The following is a 16,406-nucleotide window of genomic DNA, read 5'->3' as shown; positions in this document are numbered from 1 at the left end:
ACTGAAAGTAAAGGGATGGAAAAAAGTATTTCATGCAACTAATAAGGAGGAAAAAAGCAGGAGTTGCAGTACTTGTATCAGACAAAACAACTTCAAAACTAAGCAAGTCACAAAAACAAAGAGGACATTACATAATGATAAAGGGGTCAGTCCAACAAGAGGATATAACTATTATAAATATCTATGCACCCAACACAGGATCAACTACATATGTGAAGCAAATACTAACAGAATTAAAGGGAAAAAAAGAATGCAATGCATTTCTAGGAGACCTTAACACATCACTCAGTCCAAAGGACAGATCACTCAGATGGAAAATAAGCAAGGAGACAGAGGCACTGAACAACGTATTAGAACAGATGACCCTAATAGACATCTACAGAATACTCCATCCCAATGCAACAGGATACACATTTTCAAGTGCACATGGAACATTTTCAAGAATACATCATATAGTAGGCCACAAGAAAGAGCCTCAGTAAATTAAAAAAGATTGAAATTGTACCAACCAGCTTAGATCACAAAGGTATGAAACTAGAAATAAATTACACAAAACAAAAAATCCCACAAACATATGGAGGTTTCACAACATGGTCCTAAATAACTAATGGGTCAATGAACAAATGAAAACAGAGATCAAGCAATATATGGACACAAAGGACAACAATAATTCAACACTGCAAAAATCTGTGGGACACAGCAAAGGCAGTGGTAAGAGGAAAGTATATTGCACTACAGGCCTACCTCAGGAAATAAGAACAATCCCAAATGAACAGTCTAAACTCACAATTAATGAATCTAGAAAAAGAAGAACAAATGAGGCCCAAAGTCAGCAGAAGGAGACACATTACAAAGATTAGAGCAGAAATAAATAAAATTGAGAATAAAACAATAGAAAGAATTAGTGAAAGCAAGAGCTGGTTCTTTGAGAAAATAAACAAAATAGATAAACCCCTGGTCAGACTTATCAAGAAAAAAAGAGTCTATACACATAAACAGAATCAGAAATGAGAAAGGAAAAATGACTATGGACACCACAGAAATACAAAGAATTATTAGAGAGTACTATGAAAAACTGCATGCTAAGAAACTGGATAACCTAGAAGAAATGGACAACTTCCTAGAAAAATACAACCTTCCAAGAATGACCCAGGAAGAAACAGAAAATCTGAAAAGACCAATTACCAGCAAGGAAATTGAATTGGTACTCAAAAAACTACCTAAGAACAAAACCCTAGACCAGATGGTTTCACTGCTGAATTTTATCAGACATTTAGTGAAGACCTAATATCCATCCTCCTCAAAGTTTTCCAAAAAGTAGAAGAGGAGGGAATACTCCCAAACTCATTCTATGAAGCCAATATCACTCTAATACCAAAACCAGGCAAAGACACCACAAAAAAAGAAAATTACAGACCAATATCCCTGATGAACACAAATGCAAAAATACTCAATGAAATATTAGCAAACCGAATTCAAAAATACATCTAAAAGATCATCCATCATGATCAAGTAGGATTTATTCCAGGGATGCAAGGATGGTACAACATTCGAAAATCCATTAACATCGTCCACCACATCAATAAAAAGAAGGACCAAAACCACATGATCATCTCCATAGATGCTGAAAAAGCATTCAACAAAATTCAACATCCATTCATTATAAAAACTCTCAACAAAATGGGTAGAGAGGGAAAATACCTCAACATAATAAAGGCCATATATGACAAACCCACAGCCAACATTATGCTTAAGAGTGAGAAGCTGAAAGCTTTTCCTTTAAGATCGGGAACAAGACAAGGATGATCACTCTTCCCACTTGTATTCAACATAGTACTGGAGGTCCTAGCCATGGCAATCAGACAACACAAAGAAATAAAAGGCATCCAGAATGGTTAGGAAGAAGTAAAACTGTCCCTGTTTGCAGATGACATGATATTGTACATGAAAAACCTTAAAGAATCCTCTCCAAAACTACTAGATATAATATCTGAATTCAACAAAGTTGCAGGAAACAAAATTAATACACAGAAATCTGTTGCAATCCTATACACTAACAATGAAGTAGCAGAAAAAGAAATCAGGAAAACAATTCCATTAACAATTGCATCAAAAAGAATAAAATACCTAGGAATAATCCTAACCAAGGAAGTGAAATACCTATACTCTGAAAACTACAAGACACTCATGAGAGAAAGAACATACCAATAAATGAAAACACATTCCATGCTCATGGATACGAAGGATTAATATTGTCAAAATGGCCATCCTGCATAAAGCGGGATGTCTAAATGGTCGTCCTGCCTAAAACAGAGTCAATACAATCCCTATCAAAATTCCAACAGCATTCTTTAATGAACTAGAGCAAAAAGTTCTAAAATTCATATGGAGCCACAAAAGAACCCAAATAGCCAATGCAATTCTGAGAAGGAAGAATAAAGCTGGAGGGATTACAATCCCTGACTTCAAGCTCTCCTCCAAAGCCACAGTAATGAAGACAATTTGGTATTGGCACAAGAAGAGACCCATAAAACAATGGAACAGACTAGAGAGCCCAGATATAAAACCAACCATATATGGTCAATTAATATACGATAAAGGAGCCATGGACATACAATGGGGAAATGACAGCCTCTTCAACAGCTGGTGTTGGCAAAACTGGACAGCTACATACAACAGAACGAAACTGGATTATTGTGTAACACCATACAGAAAAGTAAAATAAAAATGGAGTAAAGACCTGAATGTAAATCATGAAACCATAAAACTCTTAGAAGAAAATATAGGCAAAAATCTCTTGAATATAAACATGAGCAACTTTTTCCTGAATGTATCTCCTCAGACAAGGGCAACAAAACAAAAAATGAACAAATGGGACTACATCATGCTAAAAAACTTCTGTACAGCAAAGGACACCATCAGCAGAACAAAAAGGCATCGTACAGTATGGAAGAATATATTTGTGAATGACATATCCAACACGGGGTTAACATCCAAAATATGTAAAGAACCCACATGCCTCAACCCAAAAAACAAACAACCTGATTAAAAATGGGTGGAAGATCTGAACAGGCACTTTCCAAAGAAGAAATTCAGATGGCCAACACATACATGAAAAGATGCTCCACATTGCTAATTATCAGTGAAATGCCAATTAAAACCACAATGAGATATCACCTCACACCAGTGAGGATGTCCAATATCCAAAAGACAAGCAACAATAAATGCTGGCAAGGATGAGGAGAAAGGGGATCCCTCCTGTACTGTTGGTGGGAATGTAAGCTAGTTCAACCCTTATGGAAAGCAATATGGAGGTTCCTCAGAAAACTCAAAATAGAAATACCATTTGACCCAGGAATTCCACTCATAGGAATTTACCCTCAGAATGCAGGAGCCCAGTTTCAGAAAGAGATATGTACTACTATGTTTATCGCAGCACTATTTACAATAGCCAAGAAATCGAAGCAACCTAAGTGTCCATCAGTAGATGAATGGATAAAGAAGATGTGATATGTACATATACACAATGGAATGTTATTCAGCCATAAGAAGAAAACAAATCCTACCATTTGCAACAACACGGATGGATCTAGAGGGTATTATACTAAGTGAAATGAGCCAGGTGGAAAAAGACAAGTACCAAATGATTTCACTCACCTGTGGAGTATAAGAACAAAGCAAAACTGAAGGAACAAAACAGCAGCAGAATCACAGAACCCAAGAATGGACTAACAGTTACCAAAGGGAAAGGGACTGGGGAGGATGGTTGGGAAGGGAGGGAGAAGGGGAATAAGGGGCATTATGATTAGCACACATAATGTACGGCAGGCACAGGGAAGGCAGTATAGCACAGAGAAGACAAGTACTGACTTTATAGGATCTTACTAAGCTGATAGACAATGAGTGTAATGGGGTATGTGATGGGGACTTGATAATGGGGGGAATCTAGTAACCACAGTGTTGCTCATGTAATTGTATATTAATGATACCAAAATTAAAAAATAAAAACAGAATAAATAAATAAATAAAAGTAAGGAATGTGGGGGGAAAAAAACCAGGGTAACCTCTCTCCTCTCTCTTCCCCAGAATTTTTTTATGATGATCTTCTTTACTCCACAGTGCTTTTGGTATGTATTCATGTGGGGTTTGGTTTTATTTTGATACTACAGATGTGTGTAAAATTGGCATCAATACAGGCATATGAGAGAGAAAGGGCTAGCTCAAAATGTATAGTTTTTTTTTTGAGAGGGCATCTCTCATATTTATTGATCATATGGTTGTTAACAACAATAAAATTCTTTATAGGGGACTCAATGGACAATCATTAATCAACCCCAAGCTTAATTCTCAACAGTCTCCAATCTTCTGAAGTATAACAAACAAGTTCTTACATGGTGAACAAGTTCTTACGTAGTGAATAAGTTCTTACATGGTGAACAGTGCAAGGGCAGTCATCACAGAAACTTTCTGTTTTGATCACGCCTCATGAACTATAAACAATCAGGTCAAATATGATTATTCATTTGATTTTTATGCTTGATTTATATGTGAATCCCACATCAAATGTATAGTTTTATTCCATTAGCTGAAATACCACCTGACTAAATATGTCAGAGAAGAAATGTTTGAAGGCATCAAATTACTTTCTCCAGGTAGTTCTAAAAGTAATTAACTCAGTTAAAGAAAACTCATCCCAGTTTCCACTGCAACAAGTAGTGATGGTGTTAGCTTGGTGTCAGGGACACTTAATATTTTCAAAATGTTTTTATTGATATGACCAATGACAAATACTACCTAGAAATATAGTAGACTTGATACTCAGAAGCACTCTCCCTTACAAAAAAAAAATCTTTGCTAATAGTATAAAATATACTTTTAATGAATTGCTGGCCTTGTTAGAAAACAAATAGTGTAAGCTGAAACAAGAACTAGGAGAGATGATCAACAAGCAAAGTGGAAAATCAGATGCCCTGTGGGCAAATACCCATATCCACCTCCAGAGACTAAGCCTTCGGCAAACACACAGAAACTAAGCCGAACCCAGGATTCCTACATCAAGCTAAAAGCGCTGGAAGAAAATTAAAATAGTCATATGACAGTAGCATTTCCTAGCTCTGGGGAAAAAAAACAATGTGAATTTTCACTAGAGAAAAATCTAAGCCTCCAAGATTCCCCAGAGTTTAAGAGCAAATAAATATTAGCTCATATCAGATATCTCAATACAAACAAGCCAATAAGCCGTCACAACTGAGAAAACATACAAATAATGCATAAAGACACCCCCAACCAAGGATATCTAAAAATGCTAGCCAACCTAAAATTGTTTATTGAGCAAAACTGTCTTTCAAAAATGAGAAGTAGTATTTCCACAGAAATGTAAGCCAAGTTTATTAATTACCTTGGCATCTTCAATAACTTCTGAACAAAAACTGTAGCTAAAGGAAAAGGAAAATGAGATCACAATGAAATATAGGAAGAAATAGTAACAAAGGAAAAAATCTGGTAAGTATAAATAACATTAAAAAAATTATGTTTTAATGTGTGAGAGATTTAGAAAGAGACAAATAAAATGTTAGATAATAATAGTGAGTTGGGTTGGGAGTAATTAACATGAGCTTTCTAAGGTCTTTGTAATGTTTGGGGTTACTGAGATACTCATAAGCCTTACACTTACTGAGTATGCATGATAAAATTCAAGGGAAACCATAAAAAGAAAGAAAGAAAATGTGTAACTTCCAAACCAAAGAAGGGGAAAAGAAAGAACTAAGAAATCTTAAACACAAATGAAAAAAACTGAATCCAAAATAAGGCATTACAGGAGGCATAAGAATAAGGACGGTAGGATAAAACAAACAGAAAATGAAGTACACATGCAAATATAAATCATGACAATAAATATAAATGGACTAAAAGAATGACTAATTGCTACATTGGGCTCTCTGTTTTAATCAAGTTAAATCTTACTTACAAAATACATGCCTAAGATATAAGGACATAGGAGGGTTAAAAGTAAAAGGGTAGAAAAACATGGACTAAGTAATATTAACAAAAAGAAAACTAGTTAAGCTAAGCTAATATTGTACAAAGGAGCTATTAAGAAGTATTACTGAGGACAGAAAGGGTCACTATATAATGATAGAAGATTAATTCAACCAAAAAACAGAAAAATTCTAAGCTTATATACACCGATCACTCCAAAATCCTCAATATATATAAAAAGTGAAAAACTGCAGGAAGGAGTTTAAAAATCCAGTAGTGGAGATTTCAAAACATGTATCTTAATTATTGTCACATCAATTAAATAAAAAATTAGTAAAGATATAAAGAGTTGCACAAATAACATGCTTGATTTAATAGACATATATAGGCTCCTGCATTCAACAGTTAAGAGAATATGCATTCTTCTAGAACACATGGAACATTATAAAAATTGGCTACATGTTACTTCATAAAGAGTGTGTTCCCAAAATTCAAAAACCAATATCACTGGGACACATTTTCTGACCATAATGCAATTAAACTAAAAATCAATGACAAAAAGATTAATTTTACCATCTTGATTTCACAATTTTGGAAACACTATTTAAAATCACAAATGGTCATGAGTCATCGAAGATAAAACAAAAAGGTTAAAAGAACTGAAACTGAATGATAATGAAAAATATATATATAAAAATTTGTGGATATCCATACAGTAGATTCAACAGAAAAAGGAACTACTAACAGAAGTTATGTCATGGATGAACCACAAAAGAATTTATGAAGTGGAAGAAGTCAGACACAGGAAGACTTCATGTTGTGTGATTCTAGTTAGATGAAATGTCCAGAAAAAGTAAATTTATATAGAGAGAAAGTAGAGTAGTAGTTGGCTAGGAGTGGGAATGAGGATTACTGCAAATGGGTTTGAGGGATCTTAGTGGGGAAAATGTTCCAAAACTGATTTACAGAGATGGTTACAAAACTCAGTAGTGAGTAAAACTAATTTATTTGTACATTTGAAAAGAGTTTTATGATACATAAAATAAACATCAATAAAGCTTTTTAGAAAAACTTGTAGGTTACAGAAAAATGGAAATTTTGAGGGAAATTTTAGCCTTAAAGAACAAAAAAAATAGAGGAAGAAAATAATAAAGATAAGAAAATTAATAAAACAGACACAAAGATTCAATAAATAGGATTAACAAATCCAAAAGTTGATTTGTTGAAAGAATAAATAAACCTGTAGGAAGATTGATCAAGAAAAAAAGGCAATATAATTAATATGTGGAATTAAAAAGGAGATGTACCTACTGATATAGCAGGTATTAAAAGATAATACTATAAATGGATGGTGAAACTATAACAATGTATATTATATCTCATTTGTGACTTAAGAAAATGTTCTCTATTTGGTATAGAACCGTGTAGCACAAATAGATAACCTTTTGAATGTATATTTCAAGTTATGTTAGATACTCAAGTCCATTGATATGGCTTTTTAAATTATTTTTTTATCACTATGATATGTATTTATGTGCACACTTAAAAATACTTCTTACATTTATTGGACACCTTCTATGTGCTGTATAGTTTATAAATATTACCCCTAGCCCTAATGTCCCTGTAAAGTAGGAGTACATTACTCATATTTCAGATGAGAAAAGTGAGACGGATGAAAGACTTGCTTAAAAAAGCCAGCATTCAAACCAGATTTTTATGGCTACAAAGCTACAGTGATTCAAATATATATCAGCTGCATATATAATGTATCATTATAAACAAATAACACATTTGAATATGAGGAAAAAAATTCGACAGTCATATAACCCTGTGAAATGGAAGTCTACATTAAAAGCACTTATAGGAGACTATCATTCCCTAAAGAAGGTAACTGGATCCTCTTAGATACTGCTAAAAAGCTAACTTGCTGCTGAGCATAGCCTCCAGTCTTGCCTGACCAGGAAGCCTGGACTGCAACCCTAGGCAATTGTACAGCATATTTTACAACCTTCCCAGACAGGGAAGAAAGGGGCCCTACTCAACTATGAAGCATAACCTCTGGGCTGCCTGACTAGAAAGCCCTAACAGTGACCCTGGGGAGCCTCAGAGCTCAGCTTATAGTACTGCTCATAGCATACCCCAACCTATAGCTAAACCTGGCAGTGGAGCCCAACCTGTGGCCATGCCCAGTTGCTGAGCACAAACTGCAGTCTCACTGAGGAAGGGAGACCAACCAGTGCCCCCCGCCCCAACCAAGAAGCATAGCCGCAAGTCCTGCCCACCAAGTGGGGGACAACACTCAGCCAGGAAGTTTGGCCAGTGACCTCATCTAACAGCACAGCCACTATCCTGCCCAACAGTGAAACCTACCCGGTGGTCCCAACTGATCACAAAGCACAGGCTGAGATCACATCAAATCATGAAGCCCTACCTGATGCCCAACCAGAATATGAAGGCCAGAAGACCAGTGGTGCCACCTGGCCAGAGGGCACAGCCAGTGACCCTGTTTGACCAGAGGTGAGTGTGGAGCCCACTAGTGACCCTGACTGATCTATGAGCACAGCCCCCCACTGACTGGAGAACCCAGCCAGTGAGTCATCCCCTAACTTCAGAGCATGGGTTGTGGCTTGGCCCAATCAGAAACCACAACACATTATAATTAAATTGTCAAAAGTTAAACAAGTTTCAAAGCAGCAAGAAAAAAAAGCAACTTGTCAGATATAAGGGGGCTGTATAAGACTATACACAGGTTTTTCAGGAGAAACTTTGCAGGCCAGGAGAGAGTGCGATGATATATTCAAAATACTGAAAGGAAAAAAAAACTGTCAATGAAGAGTATTATACCTGGCAAAGCTGTCCTTCAGAAACAAAGGAGAGATAAAAACTTTCCCAAACAAACATAAGCTGAGAGCTTCATCACCACTAGACCTGCTTTACAAGAAATGCTAAAAGGGCATTTATAAGCTGAAATGAAAGGGTACTAATCATATATTTGTGAAAATGCATGATTTTATACAACCTCTCATTAAAGGTAAATATATAATCAAAGATTCTCTAATATTGTAATACTGGTGCACAAATCACTTTCAACTCTAGTATAAAAGTTAAAAAAATGACTACAAGTATAAAAATTTGTTATTGTATATACAATATAAAAAAGGTAAATTATAACATCAATAACCTAAAATGTGAGGAGAGGAGAAAAAGTATAATTTCTATATGCTATTGAAGTTAACAGCTTAAAATAGGATGTTATAAATCTATTTTGTGTAAGCCTCATGGTAACCACAAAGCAAAAACCTGTAATAGATCCACAAAAAGATAAAGGAATCAAAACATGCCACCACAAAAAGTCATCCAGTAACAAAGAAAAACAGCAAGAGAGGAACAAAGGAAATACAAAACAGTCAGAAAACAATGAACAAAATGGCATTACTAAGTTCTTACCTACTAATAATTAACTGAATGGATTAAATTCTCCAATCAAAAGAGAATGGCTGAATGGATAAAAAACAAGATGTAATGCTACACTGCTTACAGGAGACTCACTTTACTTTTAAGGATACACAGAGGCTGAAAGTGAAAGGATGGAAAAGATATCAATACAAATGGTTACCAAGAGAGAGGTAGCTATATTTACTGAATATTCAAGTGCAAAAGAATGAAGTTAGACACCTCTATGTTACACCACTCATAAAAATTAACCTGAAATGTATTAAAAACTTAAATGTAATATCTAAAACCATACAACTCCTAGAATAAAAAACAGGGAAAAACTCCTTGACATTGATCTTGGCAATGTATTTTTGGATATGACAACAAAAACATGAGAAACAAATGCCAAAATAAACAAGAGGGATGAAAAACTAAATATCTGCACAGAAAAAATAAATAAATAAAATGAAGACAACCTATAGAATGGGTAAAATATTTGTAAACCATATATCTGATAAGGGGTTCATATCCAAAATATATAAGGACTCATCCAACTCAGTAGTAAAACAAGTAATTTGATTAAAAAATTGGCAAAGAACTTGAATAGACATTTTTCCACCCAAGAAGATATACAAATGGCCAAAGGTACATGAAAAGGTGCTCAACAGCACTAATCATTAGGGAAATAAAATCAAAACCACAATGGGGTATCATCTCACTTCTGTTAGAGTTGTTATTATCAAGAAGACAAGAGATACCAAGTATTCATAAGGAAAACCTTTTTACCATTGATGTGAATGTAAATTGGTGCAGCCACGATGGGAAATAGTATGTAGGTTCCTCAAAAAATTAAAACCAGAACTACCATATATGATCTAGCAATGCCTTAAGAAACCACTGACTCAAAAATATATCTGCATCCCCATGTTCACTGCAACATTATTTACAATAGCTGAGCTGTGAAAACAACCTAAGTGCACATCACATTGAAAGGATAAAAAAATGAGGTGTATATACAATAGAATATTATTCACCCACAAAAAGAAGGAAATTGCTTCCACCACGTGAGGCACAGTGAAAAGGTTGTGACCTGGAAAAGAACCCTCACCCAGCCAAGCCTGATACTGGACTTAACAGCCTCCAGAATGGAAAATAAAGCAATATGAGGAAGTTACATGAAATACATTTTTTCCTGGGGACAAGAAAAGACAACTGAGGCTCAGAAAATTTACACAACGTGCCCATCCATGAAAATACAGTGACACCGGACAGTAAATCAGTCTTTAAACCCAGGTTTTTCAGAAATGAAAGCTGATTTAGTAATATTCTTCTCTTTCCTAGGTGGGGTTCAAAAATGTCTTATGACTTGGTACTCTTAGGAGGGTGGGGCAAGTTACTTAATGCAGTGTAGACAAATCTCTTGGGTAAGGTCAAATGAAGGCTTGGATCACACCTCAGCTTCTGAGAGATCCAAAATGGAGATTATCTCAAGAAGGTTTAAACCATCTTCTGGGGTCATGATGCATTGCTGTCAAGCCTCATAATGCCTCAGCAATCCCAGGAATGGGTAGCAGAGGCCTAGAAACATACTGGTTTAAAATTGCATTGTAAAACTGAAGTTGAGAGCACACCTAGCACCTAGATTTTGGTTTCTAAATACCATGTCCTACTAAAAAGAACCAGGCTCCATGGAGAGATGTTGATTCCAAGTCAGAGGCAAGGAAAGCACAGGTTGGCCTAGAGCATCTTGTGCCGTAAAGTAGGAAACTACCCCAAGATTAATTGGGATTATATGGGAAGGATGCAGGAGGCAACTTGAAGGTGCTCCCTTCACAGAAAATCTGTTGTGATCATCTCATCTCCTGACCCCAAATTATGATACTAGATTATAGCAGGTGAAATGAAGAAAAAAAACATAAATCCATAGTGACACTTTAAAAGACAAGGAGAGGGAAAAAAGGGGGGAAGGAAAGGGGAAATCTGTTCTTTATAAAACAGTATCAACAAATAGTGTAGAAATAATGACAGAATTAGAAAAGTCTCCATTTTGTAACTCTCCATGTAATGGCAGATTAAGCTAGAAATCACTAATGGATGTTGAAGCCATTGGGTAAAATGGCTGTTGGGGAATGGGATATTCACCTTTTTTCAAAGTATCACCCACAGATCATTTATAAAAGCATGCTGTTATAGTTGAGAGAAACATGCTGTTAACAGTGGAGACTACAATGGTAGTCTCACCTTAACCAAGAGCTCCTCCTTGGCATTGCCAGTCATGAAGTGGCCTGACCTGTGTCTCCTGGTGCTCTTGTCAGAAATGTCACCTGCATCTAATCCTGAGGAAACAGTCATTCATCCAGAACATGGGACATTCTGCAGGACAAGTAGCCTAGGCTTATTAAAGGACCCAGTACCGTGAACATCAGAATGAGACAGTGGAGCAGTCTACACTGGAGAAAGGTAGAGAGACCTGACAGCCAAATGCAGAGCTTAGACCTCGACTGGATTCTGGATCCCAAAATAATCTGCTATGAAGGACATTTGGGGGACAGTTTAGGAAATTTGAGTATGGACTCAACGTTGGTAATTTATTGTGCTGTTGATTTCCCTAGGTGTGATCATGGTGTTGTGGTTATGTAGAAGAATGTTCTTGTCCTTGGGAGATGCAAGCTGAAGTTTTAAAGGGAGAAATGCCATGATATGGGAAGCCTAGTTTGGGATGGTTGGATAAAGAGAAGTGTACATAAAAATACATATGTATACATATAAGGTATATGTATATGTGAAGTGAGGTGAGTATGGCGAAAACTTGTCAGCTGGTGAATCTAGGTGAAGGGACATATGGGTATTTGTTGTATTATTCTTCCAACTTTCCTGTGGGTTTGAAAATGTTCCTATTAAAAAGAATGAATTGCAGTTAAAAAAAAAAGGAAATCCTGTCACTAACGACATGGATGGCATTATGCTAAGTAAACTAAGTTAGACAGAAATACAAATATTGCATGATCCCACTTAAATGTGAGACCTAAAAAAGGTGAACTCCAAAACAGAATAGATCGTGGCTGATAGGGCCTGAGTTGGGGCAGAGGGAGGTAAGTGGGGAGATAGATCAAAGGGTACAAACTTCCAATTATAGGATGAATAAGGTCTATGTATCTAATGTAACCACAGTTAACAATACTGTATTGTATACTTGACTAAGAAGTAAATCTTAAACATTCTTCCCCAAAATATACATGGTAACTATGTGAGGTCATGGCTATTATAACTAATTTTATTGCAATAATCATTTTGCAATATCAAATATTTTACAAATATTAAATCATCACATTGTACACCCAAACTTTCATAACTGACATAACAAACAGTGTTATGTCAGTTACAACTCAATAAAGCCGGGAAAAAAAGAAAGCTAACTCACAAGTGTTTGTAAAAAAGACTTATAAAGTTACCTAACATGTGTTTTTAATTGGATATTAATACAATTTCTTTTAAAAGGCTTTAACAAACTGTTCTGACATTTAAAGTGTAATCATTGTACATTAATGAATGTACCATCTTACCTGGTTCACTTCCCAAGTTGAGTTTCTCATCTGACAAAACTAACCTAAAGTAAAAACCAAAAAATGAAAAGATTTTAGTGGAAATACCTTTAGGACTCATCTTATATAAACAGTTCCATATGGTTAAAAAAAATTTTTTGACTGAGGAAACATACAAAATAGCTGTTTTTGAGATCTCCACAGACTGTGGAAATAGTCATTCACCCCTTATTATTTCAATAAACATTCACTGAGTATTGACTGAAGTACCAGGCACCATCGTCAGCACTGTCAGAACTGGTGCTAAGTACTGTGTCATGGAATATCTGTCCACCAAGCCACTGAGCATGAAGTTTAGTTTTCAAACACTGAAGGGTTTTGTGCAAGATACTCAGAAACTAAATAGAGGGAATGAAGAACTGCAGAAAAAACAGAGTATTCTTACTTTGAACAGCCAGGTGATGTTTGCAAAAGACACATTTTCCCAGTCTTCATTAGTACTCTACTAGTACTCTACTACTTCATTAGTAGTCTACTAGACTACTAATTTTGGATATTTATATCATCTATCTGGTATAATAATAATAAGACAAAGAAATTGGATGCAATTTTTTAGTCATTATTCCAGGGGTATAAACTCACAATTCTAGTATTGGAGGTTGTCTTTAATAAATCTTTGAAGACACTTAAAAATTTAGGTACCCCTACAACATTTTGCTATGCTGATGGACAGTGACTGTAATGGGGTTTGTTGGGGGGACTTGGTATAGGGGAGAGCCTAGTAAACATAATATTCTTCATGTAATTGTAGATTAATGATAAAAAAAAAAGAGAGAAAGAAAAGGGAATTACTCCCTGATAGGATACAACTAAATGCAAATCAATGATTAATGCATGCTTTACATATCCTTAATTTTGATCTTTCAAAGGGTGTCAGATGATCAGCTATGGAAGAACATTTTTCTGATAATATTCCTTTCTCTTAAAAAAAAAAAAAGTAGTTCCTGTGTGGTGATCTCCAATAGGTTCTTCACAATGGTATCAAGGTCATATCAAAGTGTGGGCAAAGGGTTGGTTTGTGTTTATACAGAGGATCAAAGCCTAATTTGGCTACACACAAAACGAATTAAGATATGATATGAAGAAGAACTTCCAACATCAACATCCTCTGGAAGAGTCATTCCAGAAGATGAACATCAGAAAACTTCAACAAAGATCCTGGCGCTGCTGCAGTTGTAGCTACATTCATCCCACCGGTTCCTGGACTTGCCATTGGAATGAAGAAGGAGATATCTAAGCTGGCCTGTGCATACAGTAAAACAACAAATTTGACTGGATCTACACTGTTGGAACTCAACCAAGAATTAGGACAAATGCAAGTTGCAGTGCTCCAAAATCGTGTGATTATAGACTATCTACTGTTAAAAGAACATGGGATGTGAACAGTTCCCAGGAATGTGTTGTTTTAATTTGTCTGATTTTTCTCAAACTATTCAAATTCAGTTAGACAATATCCATCATATCATTGATAAGTTTTCACAAATGCCTAGGGTACCTAACTGGTTTTCTTGGCTTCACTGGATATGGCTGGTAATTGTAGGTCTGCTTTTGTTATGTAGCTGTATTCCTATTATGTTAATGTATGTGCGCAATTTAATTAGTAGTTTAAAACCTATACATGCTTATGTTACTCTTCAAGAAGATATGTCAAAGAAATAATCAATCTTCCCATGTTTTCTTCCGTCTGCTACTTCTATAGCTTTTCTTCTTCCTTCCTAATTACAACCCTTTAGTAGAATATGTGCCTCATATTGAAAATTACCGACTATCATAATTCTTCCAAGTGGTAAAGATACCTCAAGACAAATGCTGGGCATAGAAGCCACAGAGCATAATCTGCAAAGAAGTAAAAAGCTAACCTTTTCAAAGAATATTGCTTCTCTCTCACTTACCAACTTTACATTTTCCCTGTATGGCCCCAGAAGATTACTGGTTAGCCAGAGATGGGTAAGATACCTCAAGGGAGGAACAACCTAAGACAGGCACAGTCGCAGGGGGGCCATCAGGTGAGAAATTGGAGACCAACAGAGGGGAGGCTTAGAACCTCACCCCCCCTGTTTTGAGAGAAATCTTCTGCATCTGTGGATGTTTTATTGCCCTTGTCAAGCTTGGATTAATACTTAGTCTATAGGCACACACCTTATCATCTACATTTGCTCTCTTACAACACTAAACTATGTTTTCTACCTTTATCTTGCATCTACCTACCACTTCAGCATTTTATTAAAAATAATAATAATAATAATAAGGGAGAAATTTGGGATTCACATATAAATCAAGTATAAAAATCAAATGAATCATATCTGACTTGATTGTTTATAGTTCATGATGCATGATCAAAACCGAAAGTTTCTGTGTTATGACTGCCCTTGCACTGTTCACCATGTAAGAACTTACTCACTATGTAAGACCTTGTTCACCATATAAGAACTTGTTTGTTATGCTTCAGAAGACTGGAGACTGTTGAGATATAGGCTTGGGGTTGATTAATGACTGTGCATTGAGTCCCCTATACAGAATTTTATTGTTGTTAACAACCATTTGATCAATAAATATGAGATGCCCTCTACAAAAGAAAAAAAAGTACAAACATATGTGTACATTATTATTCCTGCTATGTAAATTTATGTGCACACAGCAGTAAAAATTGGAAGGGAACAAAGACAAATGAGCAATTCATATTGTGTTTGAAAGGTAGAATTTTTCTCATTATATTTAGAGTTGCATTAATGCTTTTATAATGATGTTTGTGTAAAAAATAGCATTGAAAATGGCTAACATTTATTAAATGCCTATATTTACTGAAAAAAAAATGTAGGTACCAAAAAGTAGGAACTTTTTTGGAAGTTCACATTACACTGTTACAAAAGATCTTTATTAGTACCTGGTTTTATTAGCCAAAAGAAATCCAAAGATGATGTTCACTTTTACTAAAAGAAATAAAAAACAAATATAACATCTTTTTTTTTTTTTTTTTTTGCACTGAGCCATTATAGAGGCAGTCCACGTTCCCAGCAGCAAGAGTGAGACATCAAATCCTTCCCCGGAAGCTATTCTCAGCATCTCAGCATCAAGCCACCACAACTTTGAACTGTGTCTCTGAGGATTTGTGCTTTACCTTGACTTATTTTATGCACCTGTTAGCAAGGTATATCCTAATGTAAAAGAAAAGTCTAAGAGGGGTTATTTTTAGGTGTGGGAACACTAAAAAATTTTCCTATATAAGTTACTGGGAATTTCTTCTTAATTTTATGCCATTTTGGTATATGAAAGGTTTCACAGGAAAACTGTATGTTAGGACAGCAGGGAAACCTGTATAGTATTTATTTGAAAATACCACAAAAATAAACCTACAGAACAAACAGATACTTATAACTTGGGATAAAAATT

The 16,406-nt window shown here is 35.5% G+C and overlaps 1 protein-coding gene across 15 annotated transcripts in view; it reads right to left on the bottom strand.

The window, feature by feature from the left end:
* ICA1L (islet cell autoantigen 1 like) overlaps nt 1–16,406 on the bottom strand; it is a 75,129-nt gene that overhangs the window by 37,027 nt on the left and 21,696 nt on the right. For all 15 annotated transcript variants that reach the window (XM_037009192.2, XM_037009193.2, XM_037009200.2 and 12 more), the window contains one exon: nt 12,978–13,021. In XM_037009192.2, the coding sequence (XP_036865087.1) occupies nt 12,978–13,021 (44 nt within the window). The remainder of the gene's footprint in view (nt 1–12,977; nt 13,022–16,406) is intronic.

The sequence above is a fragment of the Manis javanica genome, chromosome 12 (genome assembly GCF_040802235.1).
Source record: "Manis javanica isolate MJ-LG chromosome 12, MJ_LKY, whole genome shotgun sequence".
In the NCBI taxonomy this organism is placed as follows: Eukaryota; Metazoa; Chordata; class Mammalia; order Pholidota; family Manidae; genus Manis; species Manis javanica.
This window is presented reverse-complemented; position numbering and strand designations above follow the sequence as displayed.